At 48.2% G+C, this 20,664-nt stretch overlaps 1 protein-coding gene across 3 annotated transcripts in view; it reads left to right on the forward strand.

Annotated features, from left to right (window-relative positions):
* The window catches only part of flna (filamin A, alpha (actin binding protein 280)), a 54,876-nt gene that overhangs the window by 30,805 nt on the left and 3,407 nt on the right, over nt 1-20,664 (forward strand). Inside the window, exons 17-44 of one of the 3 annotated variants that reach the window (XM_038290441.1) lie at nt 4,898-5,058; nt 5,131-5,221; nt 5,825-5,994; nt 6,101-6,218; nt 6,677-6,789; nt 6,873-7,022; nt 7,101-7,419; nt 7,676-7,849; nt 7,924-8,086; nt 8,167-8,327; nt 8,645-8,812; nt 8,893-9,016; nt 10,157-10,313; nt 13,340-13,529; nt 13,981-14,004; nt 15,004-15,251; nt 15,541-15,612; nt 16,029-16,128; nt 16,202-16,342; nt 16,415-16,543; nt 16,716-16,889; nt 18,508-18,669; nt 18,769-18,972; nt 19,047-19,199; nt 19,285-19,407; nt 19,504-19,770; nt 19,842-19,979; nt 20,427-20,542. In XM_038290441.1, the coding sequence (XP_038146369.1) occupies nt 4,898-5,058; nt 5,131-5,221; nt 5,825-5,994; nt 6,101-6,218; nt 6,677-6,789; nt 6,873-7,022; nt 7,101-7,419; nt 7,676-7,849; nt 7,924-8,086; nt 8,167-8,327; nt 8,645-8,812; nt 8,893-9,016; nt 10,157-10,313; nt 13,340-13,529; nt 13,981-14,004; nt 15,004-15,251; nt 15,541-15,612; nt 16,029-16,128; nt 16,202-16,342; nt 16,415-16,543; nt 16,716-16,889; nt 18,508-18,669; nt 18,769-18,972; nt 19,047-19,199; nt 19,285-19,407; nt 19,504-19,770; nt 19,842-19,979; nt 20,427-20,542 (4,310 nt within the window). The remainder of the gene's footprint in view (nt 1-4,897; nt 5,059-5,130; nt 5,222-5,824; nt 5,995-6,100; nt 6,219-6,676; nt 6,790-6,872; nt 7,023-7,100; nt 7,420-7,675; nt 7,850-7,923; nt 8,087-8,166; nt 8,328-8,644; nt 8,813-8,892; nt 9,017-10,156; nt 10,314-13,339; nt 13,530-13,980; nt 14,005-15,003; nt 15,252-15,540; nt 15,613-16,028; nt 16,129-16,201; nt 16,343-16,414; nt 16,544-16,715; nt 16,890-18,507; nt 18,670-18,768; nt 18,973-19,046; nt 19,200-19,284; nt 19,408-19,503; nt 19,771-19,841; nt 19,980-20,426; nt 20,543-20,664) is intronic. The other 2 variants (XM_038290449.1, XM_038290456.1) reach the window with 2 other exon arrangements.

Consider the following 20,664-nt stretch of genomic DNA (forward strand, 5'->3'; position numbering starts at 1 on the left):
GTCAACAGATTGGTGAAGACATGAAATTGCTGCAACATACACTTTAAGGGTCGAAGGAGAGCGGCCCTTATCAAGGAGAGACTGGAGGAACTCCAAGATAGTGGGCACCAAGCAGGAAACCGGGTTCTCATTGTGGGCAGAGCACCACTGAGAAAAGAGGCGCCATCTGTTAGCATACTGCAGCCGAGTGGAGGAAGCCCTAGCACTCAATATGGTGTGTCTCACAGTGTCTGAACACCCAGTCAGCCTCCCAGGGGCCATGCCCACAGCTGGAGACGTTGAGGGTTGGGGTGCCATATCTGTCCCCCCAACTGAGACAGCAGATCCCTCCTTGCTGAAGACCCCATGGAGTACCGTGACACAGACTCCAAAGCAGCGGGAACCACGGCCGCGCTGGCCAGAACGGAGCTACCAGCAACACTCTGTGGCCCTGCTCGAGAACCCTCCGTAGAGTCGGCCAAATCAGTGAGAGGGGTGGAAAGGCATACAGGAGAACCTGCGGCCATGGATGAGCCAGTGCGTCCTGGCCCAGTGCGCCCGCCACCCCGGTTAGGGAATACCATAGGGGGCAATGGGTCGACTCCTCTGTGGCGAACAGATCTACCTCTGCCTGCCCAAAGAGGTTCCAGACTATGCGCACTACGTCGCTGTGAAGAGACCACTCTCCCGGAGCAGGTGCCTGGCGGGATAGAGAGTCCGCAACCTGGTTCTGCCGTCCTGGCAGATATGCTGCACGCAGGGTACACAGACGGGGAAACGCCCATTCCAGGAGATCCCTTGACACCTTCAAGAGACGCGCTGACCTGGTGCCCCCTTGGTGGTTTATATGATATACAACAGAGGTGTTGTCTGTCCAAATCAGCACATGCCTTCCCTCTAGGTGGGGCAAAAGGCACCGGAGGGCCATGTGCATAGCCCGCAGCTCCAGCACATTTATGTGTTCGGTGCGCTCCCTTGGGTCCCAGAGACCCCGAACAGCTCTGTGTTGCCACACGGCACCCCAGCCCATGAGGCTGGCATCCGTGGTGACCACCTCCCTTCGACACACTACTAGCCCCATTGGAACACCACTGGACAAAAGGGTCCCGTCTCGCCAAGGAGCTAGGGCATGGAGGCAGCTCCTGGTCACCATTAGCCTGCGATGCCTGTGCAGCCTGGCGTCTAGGCGAAAGCTGTTGAGCCATCGCTGTAAAGGACGCAGAAGGAGCAGCCCTAAGGGCACGACACGAGTGACTGATGTCAGTTTGCCCAGCATTCGCAGGAAGATGATGTAGGGAAACTCCCTGCCCAGTCTGAATCGACGGACAAGCTGGAGTATGTCATCCACCCTTTGAACAGATGGACGGGCCATCATGGTAGCAGAGTCCAGATGCATCCCAAGAAAGGTGGTTGTCTGAGATGGAACAAGACAACTCTTTGCCAAGTTGACTTTGAGGCCTAACAGTGACACATGAAGTAGAAGCTGGGATGTATCCCGAGAGGCAGCTACCTGAGAGGGAGCACAAAGAAGCCAATCGTCCAGGTATGGCAGAATCCTGACTCCGGAGGCCTGTAGAGGAGAGAGGGCTGCTTTCACGCATCGAGTAAACACCCTCGGGGAAAGGGAGAGCCCGAATGGGAGCACCCGGAATTGCCAATGGCGCCCCCGATAGGCAAACCTGAGAAAACGGCGATGTTCTGCCGCAATAGGCACGTGAAAGTAGGCGTCTGTCAGATCTAATGATGTAAACCAATCTCCCGCCACAATGGTCTGAAGGACCTCTGTTATGGTGAGCATGTGGAAGGGAAGGACCTTCAGGTACCGATTCAGTCCCCTTAGATCTAAAATGGGGCGAAAACCGCCGGTCTTCTTGGCCACAAGGAAGTATGTGGAGTAGTAGCCTCTGGGTTGCCGCAGAGGATCTACAGACTCGATTGCCCCCTTGCCCAGGAGGGCGGAAAGCTCCTGGTCTAGTGTCTGAGATTTCACCGGGTCTGTGATGACAGTCATCTTGACCCGGTGTGAGAGGGGGGGCCGCCGTCGGAACTGGAGCCTGTAGCCATTGGTTAAGATGGCAACCACCCATGGATCTACGGCATGAGCAGCCCAGAAATTCAGCTGCTGATGGGAAAAATGTCCGACGGCTGGCCCGGTGGCATCATCTTCTATCCCCACAGCCCCTGGGGGCTCTGGGGGGAGGGCGTCCAGGATTTGAGGCCCGGGTCTGTCTAACAGGGCGGCAGACTGGCTCACGAAAGTCCCTCCTCGGTCTCTGCCGCACATCATGGGGATAGGAACCAACAGGTCTGCCACCAGTCTGAGGTCGTGGCTGAACGCTGGGGGTAGTGGCAGGGCGGCCCGAACGCTGGGGAAAGGCAGGTATGCTCCTGCGAAGGCCGGAAAGCTGCTGGCTAGTCTGACGTGCCTGAGCAGTCCGTTCCAGCGCCTCCAAGGCAGCTGATCCAAACAGCTCCCCTGGTACAACCGGGACACCCCTGAGGGTCCTACGGCATGCTGCAGTCAGAGGAGATTGTGCCAACCAGACCTGTCTACGAGCTTGGACAAGGAAAGACATGACCCGTCCAAGCTCTCTGGTCATCAGCGCGAAGGCCTGCAGTGCTGCGTCACTATAACCAACCGCCGCACTTGCACCACCAGTGTCCTGAACAGATGAAGACAGGGCAAACATGAGGTGCGCCAGAGAATTGCCAAGGCGGCCAGCACGCGCTCCTGCATTGTACGCCTTACAGAGGAGGTCATCTGTAACCCGACATTGAGTCCGCGGGCACCGGACATCAGGACGCAGGGCTTCATCTGGTGACACAATCAGTGAAGCAACAGCTGGTTCAATTGCTGGCATACGGTCCAGGCCGGCCTTCACCGACTCATGCATGGCAGCTAATACACGACCATCCGATGAGAGACGCGACAGCGCTCTCGGTTCCCGCCAACAGGCGTGTAACTCCTTCAAGTACTCCTCTAATGGAGGTACAGAAAAAGGAGTAGGAGCCCTTCCACGTCTGAAAAAGGCACTGCCGGAGCTGGATGCCTCTCCTTGTGGGAGTTCCAGCTGCAGCTGCTTCAGGGCCATAGACATGACCTCCCGCATGGAACCGTCACCGGCCTCTCCAACCGCACTCTGAGATGAAAATGAACCAGCCTCAGAGGCTTGAGAGGACCCTGCCTCCTCCTCATCTCTAAAATGAGAAGCGGAAGCAGCCAGAGAGATAACGTCATCCTCTACAACCAGCTCGGGCATTGGTGGGGAAGAGAGCCCAACCACTGGGAGCGAGGGATCAGATTGCCGTGTCTGCAACAAGGACTTCATCTCTGCCAGCTCTGCTGACAACTGCTCCACCCTTGTGGACAGGCCCTGGTCAGGTTTGGCCCGCTTCCTCCGGGGGAGGGGCACAGATGCTGTGGTCCCACCACGGCGCTTAGAACGCTTGGGGGGAACCACCTGCCCAGAGGGCGGAAGGTCCGAGCCCTCCTGGGGGCACAACTGGGCCAACCGGGCCACCCTCACTGCATGGGGCATAAAGGTGCAGTTCATACAGGGGTTCTCAGACAGCGCCTCCAAAAGGTGCTCATGTCCAAGGCAGGTAGGGCACAGGTCGTGGCCATCCTCTGCCTGCAGGGCAGCCTCACAATCCATGCAGCTGTGAGAGCCATCCATGTCGAAGGCCGACAAGGCTTAAAGAACAGAAAGTTATCGAAAATCGGGAGAGGGGGCGCAAACGCAGCCGTCACCAATTACAGCAGAGAAACGAAAGAGGCTGCGAGCACAAGGCAGCCGATACTGGGAGAGGGGGCGAGAACCGCTACCGTCACCAGGTATAAAACCAATAAACCAAAAAAGCTAACAACGTTAGCTGTATGGAAACTTAAGTTGGGAGTAGGAGCGAACAACGCTGCCGTCACCAATTAAGTGAGCAGACCAACGAAAAGGCTGCAAAAAAGGTTGATTTTGGGAGAGGGGGCGAAAACAATGCCGTCACCATTCATAACTAAGCAGACCGATGAAGAAGGCTGCAAACAAACCAAAAAAGGCTAACAACGTTAGCCGTCTATAACTTCGGCAAACGAAGTAGACCACACTTGGTTGGGAGAGGGGGCGAAAACCGCGGCCGTCAGTAATTATAGCAGCGCAGACCGGTGAAAAAAAGGATGCAAAAGTAGGGAATATACTGGGAGAGGGGGCGAAAACCGCTGCCGTCACCAGGTATAACACCAACAAACTAAAGAAGCTAACTACGTTAGCCGTATATAACTTCGGCAGTGAAGTTATTCACACTGGGAGTAGGGGCGAAAACGCTGCCGTCACCAGTTCGAAACAAAACAGCACGAAGCTGTAGGTAAAAAGCTAAAGTCGTGAGCCGGGAGAGGGGGCGCGGACGCTACCATCACCAGCAAACAACTCACTTACCTTCCGTAATCCTCAGAATCGACCCGTTGCAGCCCTGGGAGGGCGGAGAATAACCGCAACTCCGGTCAAGATACAGGGGCTTCAGACAACGGGGAAGTTAGCGAACAGCTTGCGAGAAGAAAAAAGGAGCAGAGCAAAGGATGACACCAGGCTATATAGCTTCTGAGTGGTCATCCGGTGTCACAGGTGTGACTCTGTTGGTATAATTACTCGAGCTGCGCATGCCCGAAGGGAACATTCAGTGCTTTCAGCACCGCCCTCTGGCAGTCAGTAGGGATGAAATAGAACCTGTTTATGAAATGGAATCTTCAGGAGGTGGCCCACACGTCCTGTAACACAAAGGATTGTGGGAAACCAAATTGCTCTTTGCTGGCATGTAGGGAGCTTCCTATGCTAACTGAGCTAAGCTAGGAAGCATCCTGCTTCCTTTTCCTCCCTCCCTCCCTTCTTTCAGCCCCCATCACTCTACGTTTCTGCCTTTTGGTCCTCAGGTGACATCAGCATAGGGATCAAATGTTCTCCTGGCGTGGTGGGACCGGCAGAGGCAGACATCGACTTTGACATCATCAGAAACGACAACGACACCTTCACGGTGAAATACACGCCTCCCGGAGCGGGCAGCTACACCATCATGGTGCTGTTCGCCGAACACGTGAGTGAAACTGAAGCATGAGGAGTGGGAATGTGGCTCCGTCGAAACTGAATCGCTTCGCTGTCTGGTTAGGCCATCCCCATGACGCCGTTCAGGGTGAAGGTGGATCCCACTCACGACGCCAGCAAAGTGAAGGCTGAAGGACCGGGACTCAGTCGCAGCGGTAAGAAACAAACCATGATGCTTCCCAGGAGAACGTCTCTGCATCCTACTGATCGCCTCCTGGGAAATAAACTCCTAAATATACGGAAAAGATTTCCATTGATACTGATAGTCAGACATATTCCATCAAAGAAATTTAATATTGAAAGACTGATCTCATTGATGGCTTTATTTATTTCTAGATCAAATTCATAGTCGATGTTTCTATTTTTCTGACATTGAATAAAGTAGTTTTATTAAATATAAATTAGTTCCAAAATAGCTCATTAATCTCAAAGGGAATTTAAATGGTGCATGTTAATGACTTTAATCCCATTTTTATTATGAGATAATTAATCAGAAAACAGATAATAAATCATGAAATAAATGAATTAATAATGTTTTGTTTTTATTTCTTAGTAATCTCTCAATAACAGTATTTATTGATTTAGAATACAGAGAAGGTCCATAGGAAGGTTGGTTACAGTCTCCTTCTTTCTTTACAATCCAGCTCCAACTGCTGATAATCCAATTTATGAACCAATCCAATGGATTATAGATTTAATGGGAGTTCAGGCTTTCAAGGAAACTCCTCTTTCCACTCATGGTTTCCTGTTTCCTGCAGGCGTGGAGTTGAACAAACCCACTCACTTCACGGTGACCACCAAAGGAGCCGGAAAGGCCAACCTGGACTGCAGCTTCAGCGGAGCCACCAAAGGAGAGGCTGTCAAGGACTTTGAGATCATAAACAACCACGACAACACGCACACGGTCAAATATACGCCTGTGCAGCAGGTCGGCCATTTAATCCGTCTGATGTTGCTCACTGCGCCCCCTCTCCTCTGGGAGGGGAGGCACGGTCTTTGGCGGGGAGGTAAATCTGCTCGCCTCTCCCCTTCAGGGTCCTCTCGGGGTCGCTGTGACCTACGGTGGAGATCACATTCCTAAGAGCCCCTTCAACGTCGCTGTGGCTCCAACGCTGGACCTCAGCAAGGTCACGGTCAGCGGGCTAGGAGACAGTACGTACAACGCCGCCGCCTCAACTCCTCCGTCTGTCACGACGTCTCATTCTTTACTTTGTCATTTTCTGCAGGAATATTTCTGCCTGTTTGTCGTTATCTGATGGTATTTTTGGATGCTTGATTTATTGTTTAGCTCAGGAAGTTTTTTTGTCTCTGGGCATAGACCGATGCGTCTGCTGGACCACATTTTTCTCTGTCAGAAGCCGATGCAGACGAACATTTGCTGATTTATTATTGAGACATTTTTAGTTTATGGAGGCAGAAAAAAATTGTCCCAACAAACGGATCATCAGCTTATAGCGGATCCTTTAGATTGAAGTTAAAATAATGGGCCTAAAGAGAAATCGGTATGGGCCGATGACCAGTCGCTTCATCTTCTCTTCCATTTAGGGCCAATCATTTCCAGCAGAAGTTTTGGTTTTAAGTGATTCTGGATTCTTTCTGTTTTTCTGCAGAGATGACTGTCGGCAAAGACAAGGAAGTGACGGTGAAATCGAAGGGAGCTGGAGGTCAGGGAAAAGTTGCTGCCAAGGTCACCGGACCATCAGGGAAACCTGTGGCCTGCAAGGTCAGAGTCATTAACACGCATCTCTTATTTCTCTTAAAGTTTAAAGTAGTGAACTTTCTAATCTGGATGTTTGGTGCCTCCAGGTGGAGCCGGGGCTTAGCCCAGAGACCAGTCAGCTGAAGTTCATCCCCCGAGAGGCGGGACCCTACCAGGTGGAGCTGACCTACGACGGCGTGCCCATCCCAGGCTCCCCCTTCACTCCTACAGCCTATCCCTCCTCAGACCCGTCCAAGGTGAGCAGCAGGCGGCCCCGCCCTCTCAGACCTCCGTCTGGCGGCCGTTAAACCCCCACTCCTGCCTCCCATCTGCAGGTGCGCTGCTCCGGCCCAGGACTGGAGCGTGCCAAGGTCGGAGAGACAGGGGAGTTTGTGGTGGACTGTACCAACGCCGGTCCGGCCGAGCTCACCATCGAGATTATCTCGGACAGCGGCACAGAGGCAGAGGTCCACATCCAGGACAACGGCGATGGAACCTACACCATCACCTACATCCCCCTCTACCCCGGCTCCTACACGCTCACCATCCGCTACGGGGGCCAGGATGTGCCAAACTTCCCCGCCCGCCTCAATGTGGAGCCGGCGGTCGATGCCAGTGGAGTGCGCGTGTTCGGACCGGGAGTGGAAGGCAAAGGTAACGGTGGCCATGGCAACCAGCATGTTGTTTGAGGCTTAACACGTCTTTCTCTCGCTCGCTTTTCTGCAGTTCTTTATTCTTTTTCCTGTTTAGGTCGAAAAGTTAACAGATTAACTTATTTCATCCTCCGTAGCTGAAATCGTTGGTAGCTTTTTGTTTGCTGTTTTTTTTTTTTTTTTGTCTGTGAAGTTCTAATAAAGCCGTAAATTACATCTGCTCACGCCTCGACATTTGCTGCACCCGTGTTTTTCAGGAGTCTTCCGAGAGGCGACCACGGATTTCACCGTGGATGCTCGAGCTCTCACACAGAGCGGAGGAGACCACATTAAAACCCTCATCAGCAACCCGTCGGGCAGCCGCACCGACGCCCTCATCACAGACCTGGGAGATGGGACTTACGCCGTGGAGTACACCCCCTACGAGGAAGGTGAGTCTGAAGGCTGGAGAGGAACGGCGAGAGCTTTCAGTCTGCTCCGGACGGTAACTGTGTGTTTGCTTCAGGCCCTCACAGCGTGGAGGTTTCCTACGACGGCTCCCCGGTGCCCAAAAGCCCGTTCCATGTGGCCGTCACCGAAGGCTGTGACCCAGCTCGTGTTCGCGTGCACGGTCCTGGACTGAAAAGCGGCATCACCAACAAGACCAACAAGTTCACGGTGGAAACCCGGTAGGAAGCTCTGAACGGGGGGAGGCGCTAGTTAGTGTCCTGCTTTTTGATTTGACGGTCATGTTGTCTTGCTGCTGCAGAGGAGCAGGAACAGGAGGCCTCGGTCTGGCAATGGAAGGTCCGTCAGAGGCCAAGATGTCCTGCACGGACAACAAGGACGGCAGCTGCACCGTGGAGTACGTTCCCTCTGAGCCGGGCACCTATAGCCTCAACATTACCTATGGAGGACAACCGATCAAAGGTGACCGCTGGGAAGAACTTTCTGGAATATTTGCATCCACCATGTTTATCTGATGTGGCTTCAGTTCTGTGTGAATATAAGGCGGCTCAGTCCAACCCAAACACATGTAAAGAGCTGCCCTAGCATGGGCATCCACCGTCTGTTGCTATAGCAACGGGGGGCGCACAGCACATAGTCTCGCCTCATAGATTGGCCTCCTTGTTCTTAATGATTGTTGCTGCTGCAGCAGAAATGCAGGGCGGCCATGATGGTTTCCGCTGTCTTCCTCTCTGTCTTTCCTGTTCCCGTATTATTGATGATCTGTTGTGTCGGAGCAGGAAGCCCGTTCTCGGTGCCGGTCAGCGACACGGTGGACAGCACCAAGGTGAAGTGTCAGGGTCCCGGTCTGGGCAACAACGTCAGGGCCAACATCCCCCAGTCATTCACTCTGGACGCATCCAAAGCTGGCGTGGCGCCGATACAGGTCCGCGTACAAGGACCCAAAGGTGCTGTGGCTCTTGGACCTCCTCCAATTTTAAAAGTGTTTCTATAGGGAAAGCTGATCTGTGTCCTGTGTCCTCTGCAGGTGTGGTGGAGCCGGTGGAGGTGGTGGATAACGGAGACCAGACTCACACGGTCAACTACGTTCCCACCAGAGAGGGGCCCTATTCTATCAACGTGTTGTACGCCGATGAGGAGATCCCTCGCAGGTAAAACTGCTCAGAGATTAAGAGTCGTTTTTCTGCAGAGAATACCTTCACTACAGGTCCTCAAAATGTATATGAAGCCCAAAAAAAAAAAAACTGCATCCTGGAAAGGGAGGTCCTTATTGCTAGTGTAGCACTGCCATCATAGCATTGCTAGTGTCGCATTGCTAGCATAGCATTGCTAGTGTCACAGTTCTAGTGTAGCATTGCTAGCATAGCATTGCTAGTGTCACAGTTCTAGCGTAGCATTGCTAGCGTAGCATTGCTAGCGTAGCATTGCTAGCGTAGCATTGCTAGCGTAGTATTGCTAGCATCGCATTGCTAGTGTCGCATTGCTAGCGTAGTATTGCTAGCATAGCATTGCTTGCGTAGTATTGCTAGCGTAGTATTGCTAGCGTAGTATTGCTAGCGTCGCATTGCTAGTGTCGCATTGCTAGCGTAGCATTGCTAGCGTCGCATTGCTAGTGTCGGATTGCTAGCGTAGTATTGCTAGCGTAGCATTGCTAGCGTCGCATTGCTAGCATAGTATTGCTAGTGTAAAACCTTTCCCCAGTTTTGCGTTACTTCTGTGCAGAGGAAAGCCCACTCTGAGTGTTGGCGCCACCTTAAGGGCAGGAGGGAGAAAAATCGGTGTCTTCCCAATTTGTAAAAGGGTTTTAAGTTTTAGTTATATTCAGTTATTCTAACTGAATAAATTTTCCAAAGATCCCTGCATGCAAAAAGAAGTAGACTTTTCTAAACGGTGGCAGTGAACCGATGATGGGCGGCGGTCATGAAAACATTCAGATCCTGCAGGGAAACGTCTGCAATTTAGTGCAGAGAGGATCTCAGGAAGACTGCAGGGTTTTACTAAAGGAATCTCAATGACTGCCTGCTGATCCTGATCCTGCAGATTTTTCCATCACAGTTTTCCTCAGCGCGTAGAAAACAGATTGATTAGCAGAAACATGGAGGAACAGCTCCTCCTGGCAGGGAATTAAACACATAAAGATCAGCAGATTCTGGAAAATCTGCTGATTTCTGAAAGAATTTTGCTTTAATTTTATTTTAGTCTGATAAAATGACTAAATATTTATTAGTTTTCTGTTTAAAAGTTGAAAGAAGTTGAAGGCTGACGCTGTTTATCCTGTTTGCTCCTATCAGCCCCTACAAGGTGAAGGTGCTCCCTACCCACGATGCCAGCAAGGTGCGCGCCAGCGGGCCCGGCCTCAACACCACCGGCGTTCCCGCATCGCTGCCTGTTGAGTTCACCATCGACGCCAAAGATGCTGGCGAGGGACTGCTGGCGGTGCAGATCACTGTGAGGACTCGCACCGACACTTTCACCCACAAATTTCTGCCTGATTTAGCGTCACTGAGACTTTTTATGAATCTCACAGGATCTGAATTTAGCTTCTAAAACAATTAAAGCTGGACAACGTCTGCAGCCGCCTGACCTCCTATATCACACCAGGATTTCCATTCTATTCAGTTTATTTCTATAGCTCCAATTCATGTCATCTCGGATCACTTTATAGAAACGATTCGACCAGATCATGGAATAGACATAGAAGTTAACATTTTAGCAGATGAGAATCATTAAAAACATTAATTTTATTATTTCATTAGAATTTACCTGTACAATAAACCTGTTATTTTGGTTTTATGACTTATTTTCAGTCAGGAACAGTAGAAACAAGACTTAAGGTTTTTAGATGGAGAATATTTCTGCCCCCCTTGCCTGCCCAGAGAGGCTATTAGACTGGAGCACAGGCGCCGTTCTCTGGCTACAAGCAAATCTATAACCTAGAAAAAGATCTGTAACCTAGAAGCAGACCTATAACCTAGAAACCAGATCTATAACATAGAAGCAGATCTATAACATACAAGCAGATCTATAACATACAAGCAGATCTATAACATACAAGCAGATCTATAACCTAGAAACATATGTATAACCTAGAAACCAGATCTATAACCTAGAAGCAGATCTATAACCTAGAAGTAGATCTATAACATACAATCAGATCTATAACATACAAGCAGATCTATAACCTAGAAGCAGACCTATAACCTAGAAGCAGATTTATCACCTAGAATTAGATCTATAACCTAGAAGTAGATCTATAACATACAAGCAGATCTATAACCTAGAAACATATGTATAACCTAGAAACCAGATCTATGACATAGAAGCAGATCTATAACCTAGAAGCAGATCTATAACCTAGAAGCAGACCTATAACCTAGAAGTAGATCTATAACCTAGAAACATATGTATAACCTAGAAGCAGATCTATAACCTAGAAGCAGATCTATAACCTAGAAGCAGATCTATAACCTAGAAGTAGATCTATAACATACAATCAGATCTATAACATACAAGCAGATCTATAACCTAGAAGCAGACCTATAACCTAGAAGCAGATCTATCACCTAGAATTAGATCTATAACCTAGAAGTAGATCTATAACATACAAGCAGATCTATAACCTAGAAACATATGTATAACCTAGAAACCAGATCTATGACATAGAAGCAGATCTATAACCTAGAAGCAGATCTATAACCTAGAAGCAGACCTATAACCTAGAAGTAGATCTATAACCTAGAAACATATGTATAACCTAGAAGCAGATCTATAACCTAGAAGCAGATCTATAACCTAGAAGCAGATCTATAACCTAGAAGCAGATCTATAACCTAGAGACATATGTATAACCTAGAAGCAGATCTATAACCTAGAAGCAGATCTATAACATAGAAGCAGATCTATAACATAGAAGCAGATCTATAACTTAGAAACCAGATCTATAACTTAGAAACCAGATCTATAACATAGAAGCAGATCTATAACCTAGAAACCAGATCTATAACCTAGAAGCAGATCTATAACATAGAAGCAGATCTATAACTTAGAAACCAGATCTATAACATAGAAGCAGATCTATAACCTAGAAGCAGATCTATAACCTAGAAGCAGATCTATAACCTAGAAGCAAATCTATAACCTAGAAGCAAATCTATAACATAGAAGCAGATCTATAACATAGAAGCAGATCTATAACATAGAAGCAGACCTATAACCTAGAAACATATGTATAACCTAGAAGCAGATCTATAACCTAGAAGCAGATCTATAACCTAGAAACAGATCTATAACCTAGAAGCAGATCTATAACCTAGAAGCAGATCTATAACCTAGGAAGCAGATCTATAACCTAGGAAGCAGATCTATAACCTAGGAAGCAGACCTGTAACCTAGAAGCAGACCTGTAACCTAGAAGCAGATCTTTAACCTAGAAACCAGATCTATAACCTAGGAAGCAGATCTATAACATAGAAGCAGACCTATAACCTAGAAACATATGTATAACCTAGAAGCAGATCTATAACCTAGAAACATATGTATAACCTAGAAGCAGATCTATAACCTAGAAGCAGATCTATAACCTAGAAACCAGATCTATAACCTAGAAGCAGATCTATAACCTAGAAACCAGATCTATAACCTAGGAAGCAGATCTATAACCTAGGAAGCAGACCTGTAACCTAGAAGCAGACCTGTAACCTAGAAGCAGACCTGTAACCTAGAAGCAGACCTGTAACCTAGAAGCAGACCTGTAACCTAGAAGCAGATCTTTAACCTAGAAACCAGATCTATAACCTAGAAGCAGACCTGTAACCTAGAAGCAGATCTTTAACCTAGAAACCAGATCTATAACCTAGGAAGCAGATCTATAACCTAGAAGCAGACCTAATCGAGCTTTAAAGGTCCCTGATGTCCATCCACTGTTGGACCAACCAGGATCACTCATTAGTAAAATATCTTCTAGATGCTTTTTCCTTCCCTGGAAGTCTTTTAGGTTTTTATGTGTCTGAAAATATTTAATAGAGATTTGTTGTTATTGTTGTTATTGATTCTTCCTCACTGTGGTTGTTTTTCCATATATTCTGATTATTTCTGGATCCTTTAGAAGTGAATCATTCATTCTCCACTCTTAGGTTGTTCATTCTTCTATAAATTTATTGCTATGACTGGATCTTGGTCTGATATCGTTACTGCTTCAATATGGATATTTGTAACTTTATGTTTATCCCTCCTTAAAAGAAAAAAAGAGATTATTCTGGACCTTCTTCTTCCATGGACCTTTGAAAGAAGCTGTATTCAGGCGCCTTTGGGTGGATTTAACGCCAATCATCTGCTAACTCGCCCAGTTTCTTCCCTGGAAGTTATTCCAGGGAAGAAACTCCAGGCTGGGAAGTTTAGGGCTGCAGAGTTCACTGAGCGTTTGTTCTCGCTGCGCGTTTAAAGAAATCCTCCTCCTCCTGTTTCTTCTTGTTCAGGACCCAGAGGGGAAGCCCAAGAAGGCCAACATCCGTGACAACCATGACGGGACCTACCTGGTGTCCTACGTACCCGACATGACGGGCAGATACACCATCCTGATCAAATATGGAGGCGATGAGATCCCGTATTCGCCGTACCGCATCCGAGCTCTGCCCACCGGAGACGCCAGCAAATGCACCGTCACAGGTGGGACCAGATGGTTTTCTTCTTCTGTGCTCTGAATCAGAAATCATTTCTATTTTAGATTTATTACACATTTTACTGAGAGAAATTCTAACCAAAATGAAAGGACACGCCCCCCCAGTGATTGATCTCCTAATGCAGAAACATACTCGCTAAAAAACGATATGTTTTAATTCCTCCATTAAAAAGCAAATGATGAAAAGTTGAATTTAAATCAAAGAGGAGTTAAAGATGGCGGCCCCAGAAAGGGTCCTTTATTTTGGATTAGCTGCTGGTCGTGTTTCTCCTTCGCTGCGTTTCTCATGTTGCTCAGGTTTGTTGTGTGATGTTCCTCACGCAGTGCTCCTCAGTCGTACACCACCCCCCCCGATGACCCCCCCCACCACCCAGCACCCCCACAGCCCTGTCTGACTCTCTTTTGTTTTTCTTGCTCCCTGCTTCTCACCTTTATCAGTCTCAATCGGCGGTCACGGTTTAGGTAAGCCATCTGAAAACATTTATAAAAGGACAACTGCTCTATTTTTATTAATATCTTCCCTCTTGGCATGGAAAATTAACGGTACCGACCTTTTTAAAAGAATGTCCCATCCTTTGCTTTGTTGTTTTTTTTTTTTAATCTTCCAGCTCATTTTCCTTTTTCATAACTCTTCCTGTCTTTTATGTATTTATTTGGACGGACTAAAGGACTAACAGCGTGGAAAGGACGGCATGGTGGAATGGTTCTTGGGCTAATCTGGTTCTAGTTGGAGACTGAATAGAAACGACTAGCTGGTTCCATCAGACTGGAATAACATGACTTTAACCTCATGGTTGTGGAATGTGCATGCAGCCTGTTTTTAAAGGCAAACCTGCGAAGATATGGAGACCTGAACTTGCCAAAACCAAACATGCTAACAAAAAAAATCACATGTCTTCTGATTGTTAGAAAATCTGATTATATTATTAAATACATTTTTTATTAATTGTTTTTTTTTTCACAACATTTCTTAAAAGCACAATTTTTTTTGTTATGCTAGCTTTTAAAAAAATATATAAATACCTGAGGCTTTGTTTTATTTGATAAAACAAACATATATTTTAATTTAATTGAACTATAGAAATGTATCTGGAAATGTGGAAATGTATGTTGTAATTGCTGAGTTGGATACTTATCTTTTTTACTTCTTATTTATATATATATATATATATATATTTTTTTAAATCTTTTATTTGTTAAGTTAACTAGAGGAAAATTCTTAGGATGCTTAAGTAGATTTTGAGAAAAAAATCCTCCTGAATAGAGGAAATGGGTTCATAGAACTAAAAGGAAATAATTTAAACATAACAATAAAATATAGTTTAGACATTTTTTTTTTGTTGCATTGAAAGACATTCAAAAAAAATGACTTGATCTTGATTTTTGGCATCTTCAGTCTTCCATACTTTCCTCAACGTAAAGCCGTCACAACAAATGACAGTCTGTGTTTTTCTCCCGAAGGCGCCGGCGTTGGTCCAACTATTCAGATCGGTGAACAGACGGTCATTACAGTTGATGCAAAGGCTGCTGGAAAGGGCAAGGTGACGTGCAGCGTGTGCACGCCCGAAGGGGCGGAGCTGGACGTGGACGTGGTGGAAAACGAGGACGGCACGTTTGACATCTTCTACACGGCGCCGCAGCCCGGGGAGTATGTGATATGTGTCCGTTTTGGAGGCGAGCACATTCCCAACAGTCCGTTCCAAGTCACGGTGAGTCCGTCGCTGCAGCCAGACAGCCGCTGCTTGTCTTCATGTCTTTTTTTCCTCTTTGAAGCCGCCTTTAAAGGCCGATAAAGCAGATAAAACCCAAAGTTACCAGAAAATATTATAAAACTTCTCAAACATCTGCATGAATTTAGCATATTTTGACCTTTTCAGCGTGATGCTTCTTTCTGATTTTGCGTGATGATTTTTAAACTCTGGTGTTTAGGGAACCTAAATGATTATAACTGTGTTAAATCCTCCGTCTTCTCTCCTCGCCACCTCCTGACCGTTCCAGGCTCTGGAAGGACCGTCAGACCAGCTCATTCAGCAGGGACAAATGCCCCAGTACTACGCAGCGCAGCCCTGGGTACCTAACCAACCTCCAGCCTTCATGTGTCTCTGGTTCCTTTGTGTTCAGCTTTCCTTTCCCGTCCCGTTGTTGTTCTTCCATATCATTTTCATCATCCCACCATCAGCGCCTTCTGTCTCTCTGGGCGGGTGTTTCCTTCATTTCATATGGCCGCCCACACATGAGCAGTGCGGCTGAGCTGTACGGTGACGTAGAGGAGGTGTACGTTTCCTTCCGTGCAGCTTTAGTGCAGCTCGGTTGTTTTCTGCTTCATGTGGAAATCGCTTGAGCACCCGAAGCGATTTTATGTTTTCTGCTTTTTTTGTTCACATGGTTGTCCTCATCGTCATTTCATTCAGTGTCGTCTCAGCTTTGACTGTTGTGCAGTCGCTTGAAGCACATCCTAAACCCTTTGTTTCTGCTCTGTCTCCTAGGCAACGGACAGACCAGCTGGGATGAACGGCCTGGATGTGGCCGGACTTCGACCTTTTGACCTGGTCATCCCATTCACCATTCAGAAGGGAGAGATCACAGGTAAGGGGTCGGGTTTTAACGCCGTCCTTCCTTCTCACCCTTTCATCACGTCTTTCTGGGGGTTTTTTTAAAGGCGAGGTCCGAATGCCATCAGGCAAAGTGGCAAAGCCCGACATCACCGACAACAAGGACGGCACCGTGACGGTGAAGTACGCCCCAACAGAGGCCGGTCTGCATGAGATGGACATTAAATACGATGGCATCCATATCCCGGGTACATCGAAGCTCTAAACGCCGTTCGGAGAAGGAAGTCCGTTTTCTCACCCATCTGTGTCTCCCTCAACAGGAAGTCCCCTTCAGTTCTTTGTGGACTACATGAACAGCGGGAACGTCAGCGCCTACGGCCCCGGTCTCATCCACGGAACCGTTAACAAGCCGGCCGTCTTTACTGTTGACACTAAAGATGCTGTAGAGGGTGCGCAGAAATCTCTTCCACTGATGAATCCACTTAAATCCAAATTAATGAATGAAATAACTGACTGAGCAAAAGTTGGACCACAGCTTCTCTGCATACAAACTCGGCCAAAAAAATCAGCTTTTGATTGGATTTTTGCAGAGAATAAAACTCTTGGTTTGTGTCGTTGCAGGCGGTCTTTCTCTGGCCATTGAGGGTCCTTCCAAAGCAGACATCAGCTGCGTGGACAACCAGGACGGGACCTGCACCGTGTCCTACCTGCCTGTTCTGCCAGGAGACTACAGCATCCTGGTCAAATATAATGACAAGCACATCCCAGGAAGCCCCTTCTCTGCCAGAATCACCGGTAAGTCTTTAGTTTTCATCTTCAAGCAGCTACCAAGCTAACTACGGCAGTAAAGCTAACTGCCCTGCTGCTGTCATTTAATGAGATCTTTGGCTTCTTTTAGACTTATGACACTAATGTCAAGGAATTCAGGGATTTCCTCTTTATTTTTATCCTAATTCTGTTTTCTTCTTAAGATTTGTAGGTTTTACTAAAACCCTGTAAACCATTTGTGACTGTTTGCATTAATTCAGAAGAGTTTAAAATGTTTACCTTAAAGGGGCTCCCCATCAACATCCATTAGTTCAGACATATAAGGGGGTGAAACGCTGGACTGAATAATAATCATTATCAGGAAAAAAGATAAGCTGTTAACCTATAAAATTAGACCATTTTAGATCCATTTTTGTTTATATATCTGTGGTTCATGGGGGGGCGGGTCTGGAACCCTTCACACCTTCTGTTAGTCTGATGGATAAACCTTATTTACTCCAAATCTATATAGATGTAAAGTGTGTAGATCTGGTGTCCGTTAGCGCTGGGTTGCTGTCTTTGACGTCATCATGTAAGCTTCTGTTACGGTCAGTCTGTAGGATTCTATTCAATTCAATTTTCAATTCAGTTTATTTATGAAGGTAGATTTGTTTCTTTATAGTTCAATAAAAAAAAAACTTTGCTTCAATCAAAAAAAAAGTATTTGAATGCAAAAATATATTTGAGACTCAAAAAAATACATTTGAACACTGCTTTTCTTTAATTGAAAATGTTTTATTTGATAGAAGTCCAGTCTTTTTTGTTTAAAGCAACTTTTTTAATTGAAGTAACATTTTTTTTTATTGGACCATATAATGGGTAGGACATTTGTGTCTTTATTATTTAATCAAAAAAGAAGGAAGAAACCTCCAGCAGAACCAGGCTCAGTGTGAGCAGCCATCTGGTGAGGACGACTGGGGTTCAAGGAGACAGAAGCAGACATAGAAATAGAAGCATAGATACAAAAAGCAACTCTAAAAGGCGGCCCCATCCAGGAAACACACAGCCATGCAGACGAGCTCCGAGCCAGCTCCCATGTCAGAGGATGAAGAGAGCACATCCAGTTAGTCACAGTCAGAGAAACAGGTCTACACTGAAAAACAGGCCAAGCTCCAACATCTAGAAACAAAGGTGTTGATGGCAGCAGCACAGCTGATATTTCTCTCCAGGATGGAGTCACAGCCAAACAGGAACAGACCAGATGAAGCTACTATGAGAAAAAGCAGAGAGAGCAGAACGTTAGAGATTGAACTAACAGATTCTGCAGAGTGGGAGAATAGAGATAGAATGAAGCAGAATGATGGAAAAGGGGTCCCTATGTCCTCCAGCAGTCTAAGCCTATAGCAGCAGAACTATAGAGATAGCTCAGGATAACCTGAGCCACTCTAACTATAAGCTTTGGCTGGATTCCCTCCTTGGACCTTGGGTCCCGTAGAAAAAGGCCCTAATAAGCCCATCAGAGGCAAACTGCTTCTTTATATAAACCAGGACTGTGTGAAGGACTGGAGTCTGATGGGTTTGGCTGGATTGGTTATTTTGCTCCAATGGCCACCAGTTGATCTCAGGACATGAGGACGTTAAGCCAGTCTGTCTTTGCCGTCCCCAGGAGACGACTCCATGAGGATGTCTCATCTGAAGGTGGGTTCAGCGGCCGACATCCCTCTGGATATCGGAGAGCTGGACCTCAGTCAGCTGACTGCCTCCCTCACCACCCCGTCAGGGCGTGAGGAGCCCTGCCTGCTGAAGATCCTGAGGAACGGCCATGTTGGTGAGTCTACGGCGGGTGGGAGCTCAGCCGTTTGGTCGCCTCATCCCTGTTTTTAACCTTTCGCTTCTTGTTTTGGCACACCCTTTCACTCCACCACAGGCGTCTCGTTTGTGCCTAAAGAAATCGGCGAGCACCTGGTGAACATAAAGAAGAACGGGCGCCATATTGCCAGCAGCCCCATCTCGGTGATGATCAGCCAGTCGGAGATCGGAGATGCAAGCCGCGTGCGTGTGAGCGGGCCGGGCCTGAGCGAGGCCAGGACCTTTGAGCCTGCAGAGTTCATCATCGACACTCGTGATGCAGGTAGTGGTTGGGGGGCGTCTCAAATTATCTTTGCTGAGGGAACGGGCTAAACGCTGAGCTCTGGTTGTGCTCAGGATACGGCGGCCTCAGCCTCTCCATCGAAGGACCCAGCAAGGTGGACATAAACACGGAGGACCAGGAGGACGGCACCTGCAAGGTCACCTACTGCCCCACTGAACCAGGAAACTACATCATCAACATCAAATTTGCTGACCAACATGTGCCAGGTGCTCACCATGGAAACGCTGAGGGTTAAAGGTCAGACATGAGCTGCTTTTGGTTCATTCAGACAATCAAACCGTGTCTGTGCAGGGAGCGCCTTCACCGTGAAGGTGACTGGGGAGGGCAGGATGAAGGAGAGCATCACCAGGAAGAAGAGGGCAGCGTCCGTCGCCAACGTCGGTAGCCAGTGTGACCTCAGCCTGAAGATCCCAGGTGACCCAGACAGGAAGTAGCAAAGCGTGTTAGCCCAGAAAGCAGAATGCATCGGAAACGTGACCCCCTCCCCGCTCTGGGTTCCTGTGCTTTCAGAGATCAGCATCGCAGACATGACGGCTCAGGTGACGAGTCCCTCAGGTCAGGTCCACAAAGCCGAGATCATGGAGGGAGAGAACAACACCTACTGCATTCGCTTCGTCCCCACCGAGACCGGCGTGCACACCGTCTGCGTCAAGTACAACGGCGCCCACGTTCCTGGCAGCCCCTTCCAGTTCACCGTCGGGCCCCTGGGCGAGGGCGGGGCCCATAAGGTCCGCGCCGGAGGGCCGGGCTTGGAGAGGGCGGAGGCCGGAGTCCCAGGTTGGTGTGGGGGTGTGTGTGAGCGGGATGTGGATGGTGACGTGACGCTGACTCCTCTCTGCCGCTCGCAGCCGAGTTCAGCATCTGGACCAGAGAGGCTGGAGCTGGGGGCCTCAGCATCGCCGTGGAGGGGCCCAGCAAAGCCGAGATCACCTTCGAGGACCGCAAGGACGGCTCCAGCGGAGTGTCCTACGTTGTGCAGGAGCCTGGTGAGAGGAAGCTAAAGCCGCCATGTTTACCGTGGAGACGGAGCGGTAGGGTTAGCGCTTAGCAGGAGCCGCGGGTGACACCGCACCGACCTTACCCGTTCCTTTGATTTATTATTGGTTTGGTTAATTTAACATTTTGGTAACATTTGAAGTTTTGATTTTTTTTTTTTTTAAACGAAGGAAGAAAAACTGTTTCCTTCCCTAAAGTCTGCAGCACAAATTGGGGATCAGTTGGACTGAAAAAGCCTGATGGGCTGGTCTCCATGGAAACCCAGACTTACTGAAACCAGTTTGATCAGGTTCTGGTTCAAAGCTGAGCAGCTTGTTTCTAGTCAAAGTTGATCTGGAAGAGAAAATGGAAAACAAGGAAAAATCTGAAAGAAATGGAAACTGCAAAGAGTTGAAGCTCTGAACGAATTTAGCGACTTTCTGTTTCTGTCATTCCAGGCGACTACGAGGTGTCCATCCGGTTTAACGACGAGCACATCCCAGACAGCCCCTTCATCGTCCCCGTGGCCTCGCCATCAGATGACGCCCGCCGCCTCACTGTTGCCAGTCTTCAGGTGAGGCTCTGAGACACGCACACATCCCTGTGCATGCGCACCAGGCTGCGGTGCGCCGCCCGCCGTGCAGCAGCAGCCGCCATCAGCTCGGTTCTTCTAAAACCGGAGCGTAAAGCTGCAGA

Source organism: Cyprinodon tularosa, unplaced genomic scaffold, assembly GCF_016077235.1.
Source record: "Cyprinodon tularosa strain WSP-4 unplaced genomic scaffold, ASM1607723v1 ctg1075, whole genome shotgun sequence".
Classification (NCBI taxonomy): domain Eukaryota; kingdom Metazoa; phylum Chordata; class Actinopteri; order Cyprinodontiformes; family Cyprinodontidae; genus Cyprinodon; species Cyprinodon tularosa.